The following is a 23,470-nucleotide window of genomic DNA, read 5'->3' on the forward strand; positions in this document are numbered from 1 at the left end:
ATCCTCCATAGTACCGATTATCATAGATAAGCCTTCAACCAAGACAGCCAGCTATCTCTGTCAGTTACCAGCGCCCTATGTGAATTCAACCGGATTTCTTTTGCTCCACCGATCTTTTCTAAATAATTTGTCTACAGATTATTTCCAGTAGGTCTTACTTACAACCTTTAACTCTCTGTTGCTGATCCTCCATAGTACCGATTATCATAGATAAGCCTTCAACCAAGACAGCCAGCTATCTCTGTCAGTTACCAGCGCCCTATGTGAATTCAACCGGATTTCTTTTGCTCCACCGATCTTTTCTAAATAATTTGTCTACAGATTATTTCCAGTAGGTCTTACTTACAACCTTTAACTCTCTGTTGCTGATCCTCCATAGTACCGATTATCATAGATAAGCCTTCAACCAAGACAGCCAGCTATCTCTGTCAGTTACCAGCGCCCTATGTGAATTCAACCGGATTTCTTTTGCTCCACCGATCTTTTCTAAATAATTTGTCTACAGATTATTTCCAGTAGGTCTTACTTACAACCTTTAACTCTCTGTTGCTGATCCTCCATAGTACCGATTATCATAGATAAGCCTTCAACCAAGACAGCCAGCTATCTCTGTCAGTTACCAGCGCCCTATGTGAATTCAACCGGATTTCTTTTGCTCCACCGATCTTTTCTAAATAATTTGTCTACAGATTATTTCCAGTAGGTCTTACTTACAACCTTTAACTCTCTGTTGCTGATCCTCCATAGTACCGATTATCATAGATAAGCCTTCAACCAAGACAGCCAGCTATCTCTGTCAGTTACCAGCGCCCTATGTGAATTCAACCGGATTTCTTTTGCTCCACCGATCTTTTCTAAATAATTTGTCTACAGATTATTTCCAGTAGGTCTTACTTACAACCTTTAACTCTCTGTTGCTGATCCTCCATAGTACCGATTATCATAGATAAGCCTTCAACCAAGACAGCCAGCTATCTCTGTCAGTTACCAGCGCCCTATGTGAATTCAACCGGATTTCTTTTGCTCCACCGATCTTTTCTAAATAATTTGTCTACAGATTATTTCCAGTAGGTCTTACTTACAACCTTTAACTCTCTGTTGCTGATCCTCCATAGTACCGATTATCATAGATAAGCCTTCAACCAAGACAGCCAGCTATCTCTGTCAGTTACCAGCGCCCTATGTGAATTCAACCGGATTTCTTTTGCTCCACCGATCTTTTCTAAATAATTTGTCTACAGATTATTTCCAGTAGGTCTTACTTACAACCTTTAACTCTCTGTTGCTGATCCTCCATAGTACCGATTATCATAGATAAGCCTTCAACCAAGACAGCCAGCTATCTCTGTCAGTTACCAGCGCCCTATGTGAATTCAACCGGATTTCTTTTGCTCCACCGATCTTTTCTAAATAATTTGTCTACAGATTATTTCCAGTAGGTCTTACTTACAACCTTTAACTCTCTGTTGCTGATCCTCCATAGTACCGATTATCATAGATAAGCCTTCAACCAAGACAGCCAGCTATCTCTGTCAGTTACCAGCGCCCTATGTGAATTCAACCGGATTTCTTTTGCTCCACCGATCTTTTCTAAATAATTTGTCTACAGATTATTTCCAGTAGGTCTTACTTACAACCTTTAACTCTCTGTTGCTGATCCTCCATAGTACCGATTATCATAGATAAGCCTTCAACCAAGACAGCCAGCTATCTCTGTCAGTTACCAGCGCCCTATGTGAATTCAACCGGATTTCTTTTGCTCCACCGATCTTTTCTAAATAATTTGTCTACAGATTATTTCCAGTAGGTCTTACTTACAACCTTTAACTCTCTGTTGCTGATCCTCCATAGTACCGATTATCATAGATAAGCCTTCAACCAAGACAGCCAGCTATCTCTGTCAGTTACCAGCGCCCTATGTGAATTCAACCGGATTTCTTTTGCTCCACCGATCTTTTCTAAATAATTTGTCTACAGATTATTTCCAGTAGGTCTTACTTACAACCTTTAACTCTCTGTTGCTGATCCTCCATAGTACCGATTATCATAGATAAGCCTTCAACCAAGACAGCCAGCTATCTCTGTCAGTTACCAGCGCCCTATGTGAATTCAACCGGATTTCTTTTGCTCCACCGATCTTTTCTAAATAATTTGTCTACAGATTATTTCCAGTAGGTCTTACTTACAACCTTTAACTCTCTGTTGCTGATCCTCCATAGTACCGATTATCATAGATAAGCCTTCAACCAAGACAGCCAGCTATCTCTGTCAGTTACCAGCGCCCTATGTGAATTCAACCGGATTTCTTTTGCTCCACCGATCTTTTCTAAATAATTTGTCTACAGATTATTTCCAGTAGGTCTTACTTACAACCTTTAACTCTCTGTTGCTGATCCTCCATAGTACCGATTATCATAGATAAGCCTTCAACCAAGACAGCCAGCTATCTCTGTCAGTTACCAGCGCCCTATGTGAATTCAACCGGATTTCTTTTGCTCCACCGATCTTTTCTAAATAATTTGTCTACAGATTATTTCCAGTAGGTCTTACTTACAACCTTTAACTCTCTGTTGCTGATCCTCCATAGTACCGATTATCATAGATAAGCCTTCAACCAAGACAGCCAGCTATCTCTGTCAGTTACCAGCGCCCTATGTGAATTCAACCGGATTTCTTTTGCTCCACCGATCTTTTCTAAATAATTTGTCTACAGATTATTTCCAGTAGGTCTTACTTACAACCTTTAACTCTCTGTTGCTGATCCTCCATAGTACCGATTATCATAGATAAGCCTTCAACCAAGACAGCCAGCTATCTCTGTCAGTTACCAGCGCCCTATGTGAATTCAACCGGATTTCTTTTGCTCCACCGATCTTTTCTAAATAATTTGTCTACAGATTATTTCCAGTAGGTCTTACTTACAACCTTTAACTCTCTGTTGCTGATCCTCCATAGTACCGATTATCATAGATAAGCCTTCAACCAAGACAGCCAGCTATCTCTGTCAGTTACCAGCGCCCTATGTGAATTCAACCGGATTTCTTTTGCTCCACCGATCTTTTCTAAATAATTTGTCTACAGATTATTTCCAGTAGGTCTTACTTACAACCTTTAACTCTCTGTTGCTGATCCTCCATAGTACCGATTATCATAGATAAGCCTTCAACCAAGACAGCCAGCTATCTCTGTCAGTTACCAGCGCCCTATGTGAATTCAACCGGATTTCTTTTGCTCCACCGATCTTTTCTAAATAATTTGTCTACAGATTATTTCCAGTAGGTCTTACTTACAACCTTTAACTCTCTGTTGCTGATCCTCCATAGTACCGATTATCATAGATAAGCCTTCAACCAAGACAGCCAGCTATCTCTGTCAGTTACCAGCGCCCTATGTGAATTCAACCGGATTTCTTTTGCTCCACCGATCTTTTCTAAATAATTTGTCTACAGATTATTTCCAGTAGGTCTTACTTACAACAATTTCCATATTCTATAAACATGTCCAAACTATTTCAACTGTCATTTCCGGACGAGTTCATTGCAGGGCATTTTCTTCAAGCTGATGTCAGCATGACGTCGTTCGGGATGCAATCCCTTTAAATATGACTAGACATTTATGTACTTCATTTCTGCGACTGTTATTCTGCCAATCTGCTTGCGTACGATGGCCTAGTTTGCAGTTTAGGTTGGAAGGTATCCACAGAGAGAGCAGCTTTATTTCTCCACCTTCATCCCTTTTTCCTACTGCGGTCCTGCAGATCTGCCAGTACACTGTCTCACATAAATTAATTTCTTTGAGAACTTGTAAAACAAAAAATGTTTTATTTAGGCATTTCTGGTAATTTTAAAAAATAAAAAAAACATGTAACGTCGTTAATGCAACTTTGGTAGTCACTAATTGCGTTATAGATCAAACCTGTTCATCTTATTTCTCCTATAGGTTTTATAGTCTTCTCTTGGCAGCTGGTCATATTGGCTCGTCTGCACGGACGTGGTAAATCGAGTTTTGAGTGATGCTAACATAAATTCAATGTTCAACTGGTTTGATTGGCTTTTAGGTAGATCATTTGGGATTTTTCCCGTTCGTACTAATCAAAGCATTTTTTCATGTTGATTGTAAAATCGGATTTATATTTACTTTTGTTTTGGATTTCGCCAATTCGACTTCTTTAAATTTTCTAAGCTGACAGAGGCTTGGAAATCCACTACTTAGCACGCCATAATGAAGATTTCAATTTGTCAATAATCGTTTAAAATTCCTTTAAGTTGAACCGTAGGTAAAAAATATCTTTTCTATATGTTTATTTTGCAGGGCATAGGTCTTAAATGAAAGATCAGGCTCTCTTATTAATCAGGTGATTACTATAACAGCTTCTTATGTCGGCCGTTTGTTTAAGTTTTTATCGTCTGTATTATGTTAATTTAGTTTAATTTATTTGTGTTTGCTTTAGTTCTTTGAATACGTTTATCATCTCTAATGGATTTCAATGTTTTTTTCTTTTGTTCAGAAACCATAATTCTAGAGTTGCTGTAATTGAATGTATGCTTGGGTGTTGTTACGGAACTATGTGGGTAGGTTGTGTGCAAGTGTGAGTTCTTGGAGTGTAAAATTTGGATACCAGTAGGACACCTAGATCCTGAATAAGTGGCCAATCCTCATCCTACCTGCGGGAAAATTTATCCTAAATTCTTCATTTAAATTTATATGTCATTCGGGCCGATTTGTTGCGATATTTCAAACTCTAAAAATCTTTGCACCGATATTAGCCTTGCTGTCAGATGTTAAGTCAAGAAGTATATTTAATACTTAAATTAATTAGATGAAAACAAGTAAAGAAATTTAAAAAGCATGCTTAAGATAAAAACATTAAGAACAATGAATGAAAGATATTCTTACCAAGAATATCTTAATAAAATATTTTTTACATAACTGCTAAATATTCTGATAACGTTGGATTTTTACTAAATTAATTCAATAATAAGTTAATTCAAAATTAAGCTGGTGGAGAGTCTTTTTATTAATTTTAATAAGCTAGTATGGCTGGTTACATTGCACCAATAGCAACTAACGTTTGATACATACAGTGTAATAGCAATCTGCGATTTCAACTTACGGTTGGTTCAAAAATCATTCTTTTACTCACCTAATCAGTTTACACCAACACTAGTAAAACAAGAACCTCTGCGTATCAACAATTACACACCCTCCCAATGCCACTCCAAACACCATTTCCTAGGCAGCTAAGGTTGCCTAGTAGGTGATATTGCGGTAGCAATCAGACGATGCCCATTCTGGGCTGAACCTGTGTCAGGAAAAAGTTAAAGGTTCAGTTTAAGGACTTACGCGGTGTTACGTGGTCATCTGGAAGGAGTTTCGTCTAATCTAAGTTTTTCCGAATAAACGGAGAGTACATGTTCTAGCCGAGTAGAGTAGACTTGCCTTCAGAAACCAATATAAATGACACCATTTACTACTATACAGAACGCCCTTCACAGTGACACTATTTTCTTGAATGTTCTCTTTGAGAGATGAGTATAGCCAATTTCAAGAAACGCAGCCAGCTTTTATTAAAGTTAAAGGACAAATGCCATCAATAACCTGACTCAACTACCTAAAATAATTTAACTATCAAATACAAATACCATACAATCAAACAACCATAATGACATTAGCAAAAACCTGTTATTGGAGACACCTGAGTGTAATCACAGATTAGAAAGATTACCTTCCTCATACGCTAAGAGCCATTGAACGTAGCCTAGCCGATAAGTCTGGCAATGATATAAGCCTATTATTGATGGCCTATACCCAACAAAACGAACTTCAAAATGTAAAAAGTAATTAATCTAATTTTCTTTTTTGATGGCAATTTTATCAATCACAACAACCATGTTTCTGTTTTTTCTTCTGACCGGTTAAGGATGTGAGTACATTCTCTCACAGAAAGTAGATATAGAAGTTTTACAGTCCTTAAAAAATTATAAGTTCCCCTCATAAGATAAGATAGATCAGATATATGCCAAATTACTGAAGTATTACAAGAGTACACTTTCGGAGGAAATGTACAAATGGATTTAGCATTTCTGCGCAACAGAGGAGATGTCGAAGAAATGTAGTGCAGTTGCACTATGTCCAACCTCAAGAAAGGTGATCAATTATTAGGCAGGAATTATAGGGCAAAAGTATTACTCCCCTAAGCTTATATCGTGCTCGCCGTAGTTCAAACTAAGTGTCAGCTCGGGACTGGTTGAATGGATTTAGAAAGAATAGGACGACAATTGATCATATCTTTATTGTCAGGCAGACGATAAAGAAAAAAATACAATTTGGACTTGCGCTATTTATTCATAGATTTCAAAGTGACAATATCAAGAGAAATTAACAGGGATCAAATATAAGAAGGTAGCTAATGCCGCCTGAACTTCTTGTGTTCGTGTAGTGGACGACAATGACACTGAGAATCAGCATTAAAAATCAAGGGATTCTGTCATAGCCATTCAGGGTCGACGCATGCCTGAGTCTAGGAAATTCTTTACTCCTCTGCTCTTTGGGATGAGCAGTAAGGCCCAGCAAAACAAATCTTTGGATGCAATGTGTTAAATAGATTGAAGAAGCATCTGGCGTAAGCTGATGATACTTTGGTTTCAGCTCGCTGTAAAGTACTTTAAAAAGTTTTGCGAAACCACAAGTTTGCGATAAACGAAGAAAAAATTATGTGAATAAAACCTTCGTGGCAAAAAAACAAAATTAGAAGAAATTATTAAACTGAGCTTATCGTGGTTTCCAAATTGGTTCACGTTAGTGTGAAATGAGACCTGAGTTTAATCAACATATTAAAGCCAGAATTTCGCGCTAACTTTTCAGATCTCTGTCAAGGTAAGAAAATAATGTTTGGTTACAAAAGATTACTGAGACCAGTGGTAACATTTGCCATTAAAAAACGTTATTAAAATTCTGGAAAAGAAAAATTCTATGTAAGATATTCAGCTCGGTGAAGAGCGAAAAAGAAGTGGTAGCTTGCGTAGATAATTGCTAGCAAAATTTCGGTACGTCCATCCAAAAAGGCCGGCTCAGGTGTCTGGGCCATATAGAGAATGGATTTGGAGAGATTACCTTCCAAAGTGCTTACCGAAAAACTCGGCGAAAATAAGCTGGGCAGATAGAAGGCCCTGATTAAGATGGCTGTTCTATGTATACCCCAACACCTTGCAGCACTCTTAGCACTAATTAGCGGGATTTGAAGATATTTCTTTCTTTTAAGCAAGTATTCCATTATCATATGCCTTGCGGACACTTCCATTACGTTTTTTATGCTCTTAGAACTTGTAATCGTGTGATTTTACAAAGTGCGGTTGGCGCAGCAGCACTGGTGATTTATTTTTGTAGAATCAAATATTTTCGTTATTAATCAAGTTGCCAACATAAGCGGAAGAAACAACAAATTATTCGGGAAGATAACCCCGCTTTATCAGGCACGGATTTAAATTATTTATCAACATCCATATCATATTTACATGAAAAATGTTAAAATGTGGGGGATACGATTTGTTCTCTCAGTGCAATTGAAATTCGTTCACACTGAGACTTTTATCTACAGTTGCATGAAGCTTTAGGTCGCCGGCACAGTGCAGATCATGAAGATAACGAGGTAATAAGTATCAATGCAAGTTCAATTAAATATACTTTGATGTATTTAAAAAAGTGTAAAAGAGCTGGAACATCATTATCAAAAAGTTTGTGATGAAAAGATTACTTGCTCTCTCAGTATAGGTCTCCAATTCGTTACTTCCCTCACACAGAAGTGTGACACGGCTTGGTAAGTGAACGAGAAATTCTCAGCAGCAAACTGAATATAAACCTCTGATGAGGGATGAAAATTCGAAATGGTCAGCAATAAGAAAAATATGTGCTATGACGGAAGGAGTCAACAATATTATCCAGCAATGCGGACACCATTGCATTTTCGACCAGTAAAATATCATTTTTCAAGTTGCATGCAATTTGTCTTCTTGCCGACTTAAAAAAGAAAAAATAAAATTAATGAATACTAAGGTTTTAAATTTTGGAAAAATCAAGATTAATTTTGGATAGCTAATTGACGTATCTAAATCTATAAATTAAAAATCAAAGAAAACGTAAAAGAAATTCTGAAATAGAAAAAGTGTTTACCATCATGTAGAGGGTCGATGGTGTGGATCATGAGCTGGAGGAGGCCATGCCTGAACTTGTTGGTCTGCGGCTGGGTGGCTGCCGAGCTGGCCACCGAGCTAGAGCCCGCGCCGCCCACGGACGTCTCGCTGGACGTGCCGCCTCCTCGCCCAACTTGCTGCTGCAACAGTGTGTCAAAATAGGCGACCGCAAGCAAAACAGAAAAAAGAACAAATCTTACAGAATAACTGCCAAGGTGCTGCTATGGGTACCGTGCATTGGTCTTCAAGCATTAGTAGGGGAAGGGGGGCACCTTTGAACAGTTTCAATTTCTCGCCAAATATTTAAAACATTTATGATTGGTAATTTTCTCCATATGTTGTGGTAGACCTGTTGTATAATTGACAGAGTTTCCCTTCGTTTTCATTGTTTTTATAAAGTCCAGAATTGAGGAATGTTATATTTTGTAAGGTGTAAGTAAAAATTTTGTTACAGCTTTGTAAATGTATTGTGAAGATAGTAGTGGACAAGGTGTAATTATTGTTAGTCCATATTAACATTTGGAATTCGTATTTTTAAATCTCGGATTTACAAAAGTCTATTTTTCTCAAAAAGTGTTGGATATTATATTTTCTTTTATGGAAGGAGAGGGGGCACAACATCACAGTTGACTTTTTTTTGTTTAATCGCAGAGAAGGGGAAAGTGGTCCGAACCTACATTAAGAAGCACAACAGACCGAATATTTTGTCCAAACTGTGAGAAAGTAATGTAGTAGTGAGAGAAATAACTGATAGAAGGTAGATTCAGAGTAAAGTAATATCATTTCTTTCTATTTTATATTGTGTTCAAAGCTACCCCACCAGTGGGGGAGATATTAACATTTGACACAAAATTTTTAAATTAAAAAAATATAGATATGTATGTAAAGTACCAACTGTTTATTGATATAGATCTGTTAAGAAGACTTGAAAGTTGTAGAAAACAAAATAAAAAGGTTCAATAATACGATTCTGTGCACTCTGTAACAGAAAATGTAAATTCTGTTCAAATGTGCCCCCTCTCCCCTACTAATTTTTCATGAAGAGGGACACAGCCCTCAGCTCTCTGAAGCTTTTCTAGGCCCATTTGGCTGCCTCAATGCGAATTTAAAAAAGGAGCTTGAAATTGACTACATAAAACAACGTAATGGCGCTTCCCCTCATACATTTAAACCTGTGATTAGTATTAACTTATAACTTTGAAAACTGGTGTTGGTGTAGCTCTTAAAAACTTGCCTTCTCTAAATGCCAAACGTTTGGACACGATTTGTGCTCTCTTCAAAGGATGGTATGATACAGAAATGTGATACATACACATTGATTGGCTTAACTTCTATATAAATAAAGTTGTACTGTCATGTAGTTAAAATCAGTCGGTTGTAATTGTGGCTGTTGGCGCTGTCTTCTTGATTGAGATTATGTGGTTTTATATCTTGGTTATTATTTGTGTTTGTTCGGTAATTAATTGAGCTAGGAACTGCAAATCAGTTTTAAGATCTATAGTGGTTTACGGAAGTGAGATTGTTGTCTTCGTAGACCTTAACTTTAGATGATGAAAAACTGTAGAACATTTGGAAAAGGAAGTCCCTCAGAAAAGTTTTTGATCCATTAAGAGAATGAAACTCATGACGCATAAGGTCAAATCATTGAAATGAAGGAGTTTTATTGACAGCAGGACATAGTGGACCTAATAAAACGCGGGAGGTGAGATGGCTGGGTCACTTAGAAAGAATGGAGGAATACAGAGTACCCAAGAAGCTTTTCATCAGCCGTCCGGAAGGTAGAAAGAATGGAGGAAGACCCCGTTTACGTTGGCTGGATGAAGTCGAAGAGAACCTGTGGGAATTGGTTCTAAGAAGATGGAGAACAGTGGAGGAATGCGGTTGCAAAGGCAAAGGTTGTAGTGCTAAGGTAGAAGAAGAAGAATCTGTGATTTTGTGTCGATAAATATTCAAATATGTATAATTTATTTCTGTTATCTTCTTGTTCCTTTACCTAGAGATGAGGGTGTTAGAAGGTTTGGCGTTCATCACTAAGTTTATTTGAAATATTTTTTCAATAAATATTATTTAAGCGGAGTAATTTCATGGGTAATTGTTTTGGTGAAGTTAAGCTCTCGTTCAAACAAAGGGTCATTTTTGATGCACGATTCAATTATGAGTATGGAAAATTCTAAAATTCCGGGCTGAAAGAATAACATTCCCGAGTGTTCTAAACAGTCGCTAAAGGTTACATTTGAACTTTGACATAATGTTCGTTAGGCCTTGCACTGTTTGAAACTTCCTCTCAGAGAATATTGATTTCAGTGTTCTAAAAGAGCTCTGTCACGCTTTCTTCAACGGTACCATTCATTCAAGTGAACATTATATAATATTAAAGGCAACTATCTTTTCGGTAGGAATTTCATTTTTAAGAATTTTAAACACTTAAACTGCTGTAAAAAAAATCGTTCAAGTGTACATAATAGATACTTGGTTTTGAAGAATGATTTTAGTTAATACTTCTCATTACTTCTGAGATGTTATATGGTTTGCGAGCGTCTTTTTTGCCAGATAAATATGTAAATATTTAGCATTTCATATCCGCCAAACATGTAAATAACTTTTATTATTTCTTAAAAAAAGTAATTAAGTTGATTTCCTTATATTCATAGCTTCTTCATTCATTTAAAGTATTTTTGAATATTAAAAACTTTTGTTTTATTTTTGTATATTGCCATGTCTATCAGTCCATTTATTCGGAAATTCAAACCAAATTTTTGTAATTATTATGTCGTAATAAACAGAAAAGAGAAACAGGATAGGACTTTGGATAAAACCTAGAGGAACACCTTGTAACCGAAAAATAGTCGTAGGAGGCAGGAGCTGCTACATAATATAAATTTGCACTTTGGACTGCAAGACCAGGTGCTGTTTACAGCCAAGATTCCAAAATAAAAATTAAAAAAATTCATTCTCTACCGTGCGTTTGGCCTGGCCAGTGCCTACTTATGTTATCTATCGTCTGTGAGTTCTATATTTTTATTATTATTTCGTATCTAGTATAAGTTTTCCCTTTGTATGATTATTTTCCTTAATTAAAGGTATTTTGTCGTTTGGTACATTAAGCACAAGAGAAAATTTTATTTTACTCCCTATCGCCCCGGGTGATTGTCTCCAGGACCCTCCCTCCTCTCACCAGTAAGCTATCCCGCCAGAGGCACCCTTAAGGGTATTTTTCTTTTGAGGCTGGTTAGGGATATCGTCTCTGATAGCTTCGGCTATCTGGCGCCCGCAAGGATACCGCACCTAGCCGGTCACAACCTGCTGCAATGGGATAAGAGTATGAAGACATAGCAAAGGTTAGGTGGATGACAGAATCCCTTTTGGAAAGGTATGAGTGTAGGAGTTTAATGAGATATAGAAGAAAGTTGTATTTTATTCAGTGGAAGAGAATTGCAGTTTGCCAGACGGTGTCCAAGGCTTGTTCTATTTCGAGCAGACTCATTCCAGTGTGTTTTTAGATTACAGTCCATGAGGTAGTGTGGGTGAACAAAATATATGGAAAACTAAAAATCGTGGGAAAATAATACATTGAATAGTTGATGAATGGATGAATGGCTTCCTGAATGGTTATTTCATGGCGATAGTTCGCCAAGCTCTATATAGGTACACCACTCTCACCTTTACGGATTAATAGTTTCAACAGACGAACTTTAGTTTCTCTAGAAACAAAACGACTCATCAGGTACAACTACAAACTGAAATAACATTCGTCCAATCCCTATGATTCGTCATACTATTTCTTTCGACATATCAAAATGTAACTGGGATCCTAAGTAAGTGAATTTTATTTCTGACTGAATGATAAAATGTCATTTAAAAAAAAAAAAATTGAAATTGAAACTGCCGAAATGTCTAGATACAGTGGAGCCAATGGCGTTCTAATTGGATCTAAAAAAACTCCAGCGTTTTTCTTTAATTTAGTTAAATTTCCTGACTATACACAAGTAGCTAAGATAAGAATTATATTTTGCTCACTTAAGACTGATTATTTTACATTCAATTGTCATTGTGCAACAGTATTTACGAATAAAAATACTAAAACTCGGACTGTTTTAACCATACAAGTTGATTTAAAAAAATATATAAAATGAGTTGATTAAATTTTGAAAATCGGGCAAATAGAAGCAGTATTTAAAAATAAAAATAAAATAAATTGGCATCAATCGCAAGAATAAAGCACTCAGTCTCTCCAAAACCGTTGGTACCCTTCTTTAATTACCAGGAAAAAAGATCTTCTGCAGCTTGAAATTGCGAACATTCCCTTTAGGCTGCTTTAAAAAGGAACAAGCTGGAGATTGAACTCGCCTGTAAATTGCGCTCTTCCGATAACATGGCTCATGTGCCACGTCTTTTGTTTAGGGTAAACTGTTTACTACACAAGAGAAGTGAAATAAGATTATATTGTTTCGTCTCCAAAGACCCTACGTGGTACCAATGACAAATTGAATCATAGCACACGGAAGGATAACAATGGATTTTATTAAAGAATAAACTCGTTAGTATTTTTTTTTAAACTCATTATGTTATGTTAAGCCCAGCAACTGTACTACTCATAGATTTGGTTTTGTTCTCATTGTTAGTGAGAATCATTCTCCGAGAGAAACTTTCAAAAGCGTTGTATAATATTCTTATCAGATTAAAGACTATCAATTTTACTTTAATTCTTTTGATAAAAATTTACCTTAAGGAGATGTTTTCAGACGTCACTCTCCCTTTAAAAGTAATTTATTCTGGTGAATAATACTACTTGGGAAGAACCTTTGGTAAGAACACGACTTTATATCTTGCTACAATCTCAACGTCGTTTTCAATATGATTTTTCACAGCCCTAAAGATGACCTAGTCATCTTAGAAAGCTTGGCAATAATAAAAAATCATGACTGAAATTGGCATTATTCTTTTTTCCTATTGAATCAAAAATTGAGTTTTTTCCCGTTGATGTTTAGATCACATTGATCCCGATCCAAAGGCCGAACAACGTTTTCCAGAACTGCCTGAAAAATGGTCGGCTAGAAATGATCGCCTCATCATATTCCTTGTTCTAATTTAAAGAATGGCTCTGCCAAAATCCAAAATGCTTCTTCTTTGGAATAAATATGTTCAATTACATTAACATAGCCAATAGACACATCACTCTCCTTTTCCAACATTTAAATTATAAGAATTGATTTCTTAGTTTATCAGAGTAAATACCCCGTTGCATTTTCTATGATTTGAGATCAATCTATAAATTCTTTCCCTCCCTTATCACTTATTTCATAGTTATCCATTTTTTATTATTAAACCGGAACAACTTTTCATTTATTTATTTATTTTAGAGCTAGTAGATTTACATACATATGTACACATACGTATATGTATTGTGTAATTCCACTGTTAGTAAATATCATTTCTTATCTTACATTTAGTTTATTTACAAATTAAGTTGATACTTAACTGTTGGCTGCTTTTGATTAGAATCAAAGTTTCTTAAGTTGGCTTTGACTGTTTCTTGTTCTTAGAAATTAATAAATTATTAGTGGCTAAATAAATATTTCTTTTTGTAGCAACATCTATTGCTGAACATTTGCATTCGGAGAAACTAGTAACTGTCGTAGATTTGTTTTAAATAATTTACAATAAAGAATTCGGTCTCCATATACTGAAGATCTTCTTATCATGGATATATATTGTGACGATAGACTAACCAGTTTAAAATTACAAGTGTGAAGAAAAACCTTGAGAATTCAATACGTTAATTAAGCAGCTACAGAGTGAGCCTCAAATCCCATTTCTACTTTTCAAAACGTTTCATGCCTCCACTGGCCATATTAGCTGCAAATATCTAGTCATCCTATTATGATTATATAGTTAGATAGCTCTACAAATTTACAGTTATTTGAAGAAGACAATAAATTTGTCGAAACGTCGGTAAAAAAAAAGAAATTTATTAGTAAACAAATTTTACTGGCCGTTCCTCAGTATTCCAAAAGAATTGAAACTCAAATCAAATTTATTGCTTCCAAAAATATTAAATTTTAAAATTTAATCCTTTGCAAAAAAGGGGGCGGCAATTGAAAGTGATATGAAAGTAGTTAGAGCAAACAACTGTAGATACAACAAGAATAAAAACTGGTTCAATAGCGATTGTTTTAGAGCAAAAAGAAGAAAGACTTTTAAACTTTGTCAAACATCGAGTTTTAAGCAGGAATACGTTGATAAATTTACAGCAGCAAAAAGACAATATAAGAAAACAATCTCCCTTTCTAAAACTAACTATTAGCCCCATTGGCATAGAGTCATGGGGAAATTTTTCAGCAAATTCTTATCCTTTGGACTTTACACCAATTAGGCCTCTTATGTCCAATAAACACCCTTTTCTGGATAATGATCTCACCTTGAAAGAACTGTTATTAAGTATAAACAATTCCAAAAATAAAAGGTTCCCCGGTAACGACGGAATAAGCAACGAATGCTTTAAATTACTACCACCGAATTGAGTCCATTATTAGCTTAACTAGTATAAAATGATTTGTGAGAAATAAAAAGTACCAACCAGTTGGGGCAGCGTTAAACTGAAGATGATACATAAAAAAGAAGACCCACTTGACCCAGCTAACTGTAGAGGCATATCTCTTGTTAATAATGTGGTGAAGATATTTACTAGAATAATTGCTAATCGCCTGAATGTATGGGTTGAACAGCAGGACGTCTTGCCTGAAGAGCAACTTGGTTTTCGCCAACTCAGAGGAAGTAGGCACGGAATTTTTGCTTTGTCTGCACTGGTTGGTGCAAATTTAGTAAAAAAGGGGTAAAAATTTATGGAATATCAATAGACCTGCAAAGGGCTTCCGATTCCCTATCACACATAATACTATGGAACAATTTCAACAAATCTGGTATCTACGGTAAGGTTGTAAACATCATGAAGGATCTCTATGATAATGCCTCTGTGTTTTTACAAAGCGACGGTAGGCAGACAAAGGAGTTCAAGGTGTCTGAACGGGTACTGCAAGGAGAGAGCCTCAGTCCTTCCTTATTTTCCATTTTCTATATGAAAAGGAGGATGTCATCATGCTTCTTTACGCTGATGATACAGTACTAATAGGATATTCTTGGAAATATGTGCAGTTAAAACTGGACTTTACTTGATTAATATTGCGAAAACTTGTTAAAAGTCAATGAAGCCAAAAGTAAAATAATACTTTTTCATAAAGGAAAATTAGGAAAAGTGAAGAAATTTATTTTCAAGAAGTAATTGAACTAGAGTATTCAGATACCTCGGTATCATATTTTCATCAAGTGAAAACTTTAGAAGAGCAAATGAATATAATAAATCGATGAGTATAACCGCAGCTGCGAACGTGAAACAAATACCATCTAAAGGAAAAGCAGATATATGGAAGGCTAAAGAAATATTATTCGATTCCATGGCAATTAGCGTATTACTATACTGCGGTGAAATTTGGGCGTCGTCCTAAGCTGACATCTTGGAAAAAGTCCAAATTAAATTTTTTCAATCACTCTTACAGCTCCCAAAATCAACTTCTGATGCGTTACTTAGACATAAACTAAACAGAATTCATATTAACTTCCACATATTTAAGAGGGTTCTATCATGGAGGGTATTACTTTTTTTAAATTATGCAAAAATTATGCTTAAATCGTCTCATAAATGTAAAAGATAAAATACAAATTCCTTTTAACTGGTGTTCCTTTTTATACGATTATTTAACTAAAATAGGAGTCACTTATATGGATCTCTCAGGACTACAATGAAATAAGCAAAAACAAAAATAGTTTATTAAATGCTTATAAAAATCATCTTATTGGTGTTGAATTAGAATCTTTGTCCAAAACAAGATATTAGGTTTGTGAGTCAGTACAATTTCCCACCGTTTTACCTGTCCTTAAGTGTTCCGCTGCACTTTCTTAAACTAATAGCACAGCTCCGACTGGCAAATAAAAAATACCCTAGAATAGTAATTAAAGATAAAAAAATATTTCAACCCTAATGAAAATTGCTTATTCTGTAATGGCGGCTCATTGGATACGCTTGAGCATCTTTTGTTAGAAAGCCGTACATTTAGCGCACTTGGAATTAAATATTATTACAAGCTACCAAATTTACAGTTAGATGCGCTAGATATAATTTTGAATCCTAATTCAGTGTCAGAGATTAAAAACTGTATTACTTTGTCATCAAATGTTATGAGATTAGAAAAAAATTGGAACCATGGTTGTAATTTAGAAATTAAATAGATAAACAAAAACTAATTTAAGTGGAAATGTTTCACCTTACAAAGTAAATAAGTAATAATAATTAGTAAATGAAATCATAAAATAGTAGCAGTAACTGTACAAAAGTCAAAGCCCTTATATGTTACAATGCTAGGGAGGCTCTGTTTTCTTTTTTTTATTTGTTCTTTCGCCAAAGTTCTGTTACACTCATAGTTTATATGGTTTTGTCATTAAAGAACAAAATAAGATTTTTCTTTGTTTTTTGTACCTTTATGAAAATTGCTATAATTTTCTTTAGTTTTACACAGAGAGCTCTGTTAACTATGTTCTGTATGTTCTATATTCTGTATGCATACAGAACGTGGGTTTCGTTTCTTTGTGGGTTTTTGAAGTGAAAAAAGGCTCTCAGTGGATTGAAACTTAAAACAAAGAAAACCTGGTTTAAACACTCACACGATTCTATCTCACAATCTATAGGGGGGCATCGACTATTGAGGTCACTAGCGCCTCTTACTAGTATTCTACAAATTATAGCTAAAAAAATTTGTTCAAACTCCGATTTTTAAAATATTTTAATTATTTCCATCAACATCTATATTATATAACTCCATCAACATCTATATTATATAAATCCATCAACGAAAGTGACATTTAAGGGGTTCCCTATCTGTCCTCAGAAGGTCGGCACAAGTAGGTCTTGAACACAAACCACACCCAAGTGTTGTGGCGTAAAATGCTATTGCAGTACGTTTCTCTCAGTTATTATGAGTCTCTTGTGTTGTTTCATATTTTTATCCAAATGCTTCTAAGTCTGTCCAGAGATCGTCTCGGCGTAGGCATTTGGCGACCTATTGCCCATCCACAAGGGGATGCAATCAGCAACTCGCTCTCCAAGTAGGGGATTACCCTTCTTCTTTTCTTTTCCATTCTTCTCCTTTTCCCTTCAGGGTTGCCAGCAAGTATGCCGGTTTCCTGAACCTCTATCCTTCTGGCCCTCGACAAAAAATCAGTAGGTGACAAGTTCATCGGGCGTGCGATCAGTCTCGTTACACTTTAGGCATGAAATACTGAACTACGGGGCAAATACCAGGCCAGTTGCTTGCCATTGGGTTTGAATCACAGTGGTCAGTGGTGCACAAAAAAAACTACAGTATCTGCGGTTTTGAGTTGAGCGGCAGGGGAACCGCAATATAAATTTATCTCGGATGCCAACCTATAGTTGGAAGTGCACTCGCTAGATGTGTGATGTCGACAGAAGCCTGTTAGTTTTGGGGCGTTCTGTTTTATATAACGGTATATATGGTTTTCTTAGATTGCTGCAAATGCAATGTTGCAGGCTCTAAATGATATGATAATTATTTCTTCAAGGCTTTCTATGTGAGGAATAAATAATGTTGACGTGGCCAAGTCGTAAGTTAGGTTGTTTCGTCCTACTCAGTCACTTAGTTTTCCACGCCACAACCTTTAACGATTGGCGTGACTCCAACGTACCAGGGATTACGGAAGAAAATATAAACAAACAAAGGAGCTATATTACAGAAGAGACAGAAGAGATCTGTCTAAGTTAACTACAGATAGGATTTAAGTTACAAAACAAATAAATAGCCACTTGAACAAAGAGCACGGATAAAAACAGCGGCTAACCGACATTTCGCAAAGCAACTAAAAAAAGTATGAACCCAACATGAATTCTCTTAGCAGCACACCTCCGTATCATTCATATCATATGTTTGGTATTTAGAGAAAGAGAGTTCTCTAGATTTATCCCCAATGAACTAGATATCAGAGCTAGAGCATAAAGAGAAGGTTAAGAAAGCAACAGTGAATCTCGAAATTTCGAAACGATCGTAATTCTTCCTTATACAGTATACAAAATATAATGAGATGTTTATGAGATGGTTAAAAACAAACTGGTTTCAAAACTGTGGAACAAGAAAATTGACGGCTTAAAACAATTTACAATGTGATCTTGAAATGCGAAGATCCGCAAACCGTTGCACAGAATAAACTTCTGGCTAGGTCAGGGGTCGGCAACCTACGGCTCGCGAGCCACATGCGGCTCTTTGGATGTGAAGCTGCGGCTCTTTAGTTCCATACGCAAATATTATTTATTTTATATAAAAAAAAGAAAAACATTTAAAAATCGTTCTGAATCGATTAACGAGGATTAGGCACCGATTCTATCTCTCAGCCACTTGTACTCGCTTATCACCGCACCCCTCCCCTGTGACACGCGTCGTTACTGTAGTCAGTCCGTTGGAAGCTCTTGATTGGCGCCGTCGTCGGATGTTTCTATGTACGTTTTAATTCGCTTTCGACGCAAGACAATTTGGCGTCTTCACCAGTGTTTTGGCTGTGACGTATAGTTTGTTGTTTCAAGTAAAAGAGTTAGAAGCGACTTATCTTTTCAAAGTTATGTATGTACATACACATACGAGTATATAGGACTGGCGCCATTTTCATTCAAACACAGGTTTAGTTATTATTTATTTGTTTATTAACTTTGCAATATGTGAAAATAAATATATAAAACGTTTAAATGGTATTGAATATCATAAAATAATAATCTGTGAGTACAAATGGTCTACAGAGTTGTTTACATTATCATCCTTGCGGCTCTTGGTAAGATTTATTAAAATTATTTTAGGAGAAACGGCTCTCTTCCTAAAATAGGTTGCCGACCCCTGGGCTAGGTTAATTTACAATTTAATATGACCTTAAACTGCTGAGTTCGGACGACCGTTGTTGTAGAACCCTACAGGCAAGGAGAGAATTTACATGTCACATCGAACTATAAAATTCTGTAACAACTCTGAGAACTTCCCATATTAAGTAATTAGAGAATTCATTGACTGTCCTTGAATAGATACTGCTACCATTTCTGAAAATAACCTTCAAGCTCAGAATGAATATATAATTTGAACTTTAACTCGAAGGTTTGGTAAAGCCATTTCTAAGAATAACCTTAATTCTCAGGACAGGTAAAAATACCACTTGTGACCTTGGAGAAGAAAATTCTGCTTCCCGTTTCCGAGATTCACCTTCATACAAGGAGACATTTACGGAGTGACCTTGAACTGAAGATTCTACAAAACCTTTCTTAAAATAACGGTTTCTGTTTTAGAGTTACTTTTTTTTCAGAAGGTGGGTATTTCACGTCATGACCTTGAAATAGGAAATTCTGCATACTATTGAGAGATTAACTTCCAGAAAAGCAATTTCGGAGATATACCTTATTTCTTCGGACAGTCATAAATTCGCCTTGTGACCTTGAATTGCAAGGTTCTGTAAAGCCTTTTTAGAATAAATTTATTTCATCTCTCTGGCTTGATTTTGGAATTTACGCTGAGATTGGAATTCTGATTTCTGTCCTATATATAAAGAGGAGAATAGGCATTGACTATTAACCCCAATCCATCGTAATCTAATGTTCTGTTGTGACTGGTTAGAACGTACGTGTTTGGTCTCAGAATCTTTGAAGTAAGTTAGAAATTGCCAGTAGCGAAGTTGTACCCAAGTAGTGCAACAGACACTATGTACTCCTAGGAAGAACGTTAGGTGTTGCATGCTTCCAGCGGGGATTGCAACATTCTTGGGGAGAACTTTGTACTCTTCCTCCCATCGGAGAGTAACCTCATCTAAGCACTACCAAGCTAGGCAATATCTAAAAGGCTTTGAAACAATGAAGAATAGAGAATGATATGCGAACTACTACAAAAAAAAAAAAAAAAAAACTTATTCTTTAGAGGCTTGAACCAATGTCAAGAAATGGGAGGTTTTACAAACCGCCGTATCAATAACTTTAATCTCTAATCAAGTGATTAATTAAAGATGTGACCAAAAACTGTAAGGTTTGGGATATCACTACTTAGAATAACTCAAAGGGAGCTTAAAATAGCCAAGAACTGGAAGGTCTGTCGTTTTATCACGAATCTTAATTCTTCAGGAAGGTGTTTTATTAAGGATGTGTCCAAGAACTAGAAGATTCTACAAAACATTATGAAAATAATTTAATTAATTCAGGAAGACACTTAAGATGGTCTGGGGGTTGAAATCAAGAACTTAAAGGTTCTAGTAATTTCCATATATCTTATTACTTCTGGCAGCTGCGTAATTTGGACTGAGATCTGTGGAGGCAAACAAGTAAAATAATGCCCATTCATTTAGGCGGGCTATAAGTCCTACTACTATACTAATTAGATAATTTGGACGGAACCAGTTAGTTAGTTAACATATTTCACTACAAATTTTTCATATACCATAAATAGAATCCGAGGCCAATATCTACAAACTACTCGGTTATCGTGACCTCCAGAACAGTGGAGGTACTGTTAATTGTAAATTATAAATGTCCTTACGAACCTTTAACCTTTACTTAGTGAGATAATTATTGGACTAAGTTAAAGAATAGGTAGGTTCTGGAAACCGGCGTTGAGAAGAACCTTATTTCTTTAGGCAAGTAAAAATACCGTAAATGGCAGAGAATTAGAACGTGTAAACCTATTCCAAAATTAACATTATCCCGTTAGAAGTTCAGACTATTGAAGCTGTATTGTGGTCAAGAAAAGGATTGATCTATGAAGAAAATTAGACAAAACCTAATTCTAAGGCAAGTAGAATTTTGGTTTGTGACCAAAAAATATAGATTCTGCTAACCGTTTCTGACAAAACTTAATTTTATCAGTGGATGGGTTGGGAGCTGCTAACTAACCTAAAGCGCAACCTAATCTCTCAGGCAAAGAGGGATTCGGAGCGAGTTCAAGATCTGCAAACAATCATATAGGGACTCAGACAAATAATAATTTGGGGTTAGTCCAAGAACTTAAGTTCAAACATTTCCTGACAAAACCTTATTCCTGCTGGTCGGTGATTAAGTTGGATTGTGGCCAAGAAAAGGGAAGTTCAGGAAATTGTTTTGACAATAGCATTATTCCTTCAGACAAGGGAATATTTGGAAAGTAGCCAAGGACCGAAGGTTCTGGGAACCGTTTCTGACAATCATCTTAATTTTTTCAGGCACGTAAGAATATAGGTAGAGGCAAAAAACCAAAAAGGTTCTGGAAACTGTTTCTGACAATAATCTCATTCCTTCAGGTATGTTAGGATATGGAATGGGCCAAAAACTAGGAAGGAACTGGATAACGTTTCTCGCAGTAACCAATTACCGTTCTGGGGATTAATAATGTTAGGATGTAACCAATAACTGTGGAAGTTTCTATAACGGTAGAAGAGAATAGACTTTGTGGCTGAGCTAAGTAGAACCTATGGAAGGTTTTAAGAAGTGCTTCCTACAATAAGTTACTTTTTTCTAGCAGTCGCAAGGATCCACAATAATGATTAGTAAAGAACAAATTTGATCTTATAAATCTTCCTTTTCAAATAATCTAAAGATTATTTCTTTTAAACAAAAAAACTTATCTTTTTTTTCTAAGATATAATAGAGTAAATATGATACAAGTAGAAAAATTATATTCAAAAATTAAATTTTGTATCTAATAGAGGATTTTAATCTAGAATTAATTCAATGTAAAATAATTTGTTTTAAAACTATTTCGCTCGTTAATTTTAAGGAAATCAATAAAAAGATACGGATCATTCTATGGATTGGATTCTATATAGGATATAGTAGGCATAAAATCTAGATTTGTATTAGCATGCTTTTAATTTGTAGAGGCTAAAAAACTCCTTTTTTTTGTACTTACCACAGGCATTAAATGATCAGTACTTCTCACTCTTGTAACTTTATTCTTGTACAGATGTTTTTTAACAAATCTTTCAAGCGTTTGATTCCATTTCATAAACGATACATACAATATATAAATACTAAACAATACAGCCGCTTCGTACCAGTATATATGATTGTCACGGAAAAATATAATTAATATAATCAGAGATGCTGAATAGAATGTACAATCACGAAATAATGGCCACCACGTTAAAGATAGTACGGTTTTTGAAAATAATGCACACATACCGATAACAAATAATATATTGAATACAGCCGAACCAACGATAGTACCAATCCCAACATCGTCAAATGATACAAATACACCAATGACACTGGTAAATAATTCTGGAGCACTGCCCCCAGCGGCCATGAATGTAGCACCAGCTACATCTTCGGCAATGCCAAATTTTTCAATGACAACATCCAAAGATGGTACAAAAAATTCGTCGCATACAATTGCCAAAGCAACGAACATATAGATAACGCCGATAATATGCAATACGACAGCGCCTTGTTCTCTTTGTGTTGCTGAAAATACATCTGGTGGAAATAGTTGTGTCTTCTCCGTAGCATTTCGCTTGCATTCGGTATTATTCAAATTTTCTTCAATACTTGGATTTACTAATAGTAAAATCACTAACCAAGAAGTATAGACCATTTCAAAATATTGTAAAATTTGTATTTTTAATTTTTAGTAAAAACTAGTCAACAATTTCAAAAAACCGAAGAAAGTAAACTTTTCCAAAAAAAATAGAATCAAAATTGAATCAAGAAATAAAATTACACAAGGCCAGTCTTTATATTCTTTCTTTTTATAATATATAATTAAAACACTTCCCTCGTGTATTCTTGTATCCAATTAAAACCCAACTTCACTTTAATGATCAAAATAATGTTTCCCCAAAAAATCATACACGGCACCACAATCATACACGCGCCAGAATAAAAATAAAAAAAAGTTAACAGGAAAAATGAATCCCCTACCTAGAACTTCGTATTTTCCTTTCAATATACTATCTTACTAAAACAATTTTCAAAACGGGGTAAAACTGGGTCTGTTTAGGGAGTTTAAAGGTAGGGCGAAAAGGGGTCCCCCGCGCGTATTACGGACCCAGTGGTACAGCAGTGAACCCTAGGAGGGGTAGGTATTTCCAACACACCAAAAGTGGGGATGGCCCCCACTTTGGAGCTAAAAATCTATAATTTTGCACAAGCGTAGTGTTGAAGGGTTGCTACACCCTCACAACCTTTCCTTAGCCGAATTAACATTGCCCCCTTACGAAATACACCC

General features: G+C 35.8%; 1 protein-coding gene across 3 annotated transcripts in view; it reads right to left on the reverse strand.

Moving 5' to 3' along the window:
• Positions 1–23,301, reverse strand: part of Nckx30C (solute carrier family 24 member Nckx30C) — a 29,346-nt gene extending 6,045 nt beyond the window's left edge. For 2 of the 3 annotated variants that reach the window (XM_074137882.1, XM_074137880.1), the window contains exons 1-2: positions 22,154–23,301; positions 8,170–8,329 (exon numbers count right to left, since the gene is read on the reverse strand). In XM_074137882.1, coding sequence (XP_073993983.1) covers positions 8,170–8,329; positions 22,154–22,837 — 844 coding nt within the window. In that variant the 5' untranslated portion in view covers positions 22,838–23,301. The remainder of the gene's footprint in view (positions 1–8,169; positions 8,330–22,153) is intronic. The other variant, XM_074137881.1, reaches the window with a different exon arrangement.
• Between the last annotated feature and the right edge of the window lie 169 nt (positions 23,302–23,470).

The sequence above is a fragment of the Rhodnius prolixus genome, unplaced genomic scaffold, assembly GCF_049639745.1.
Source record: "Rhodnius prolixus isolate KJV_2025 unplaced genomic scaffold, Rpr scaffold_11, whole genome shotgun sequence".
Taxonomy (NCBI): Eukaryota; Metazoa; Arthropoda; class Insecta; order Hemiptera; family Reduviidae; genus Rhodnius; species Rhodnius prolixus.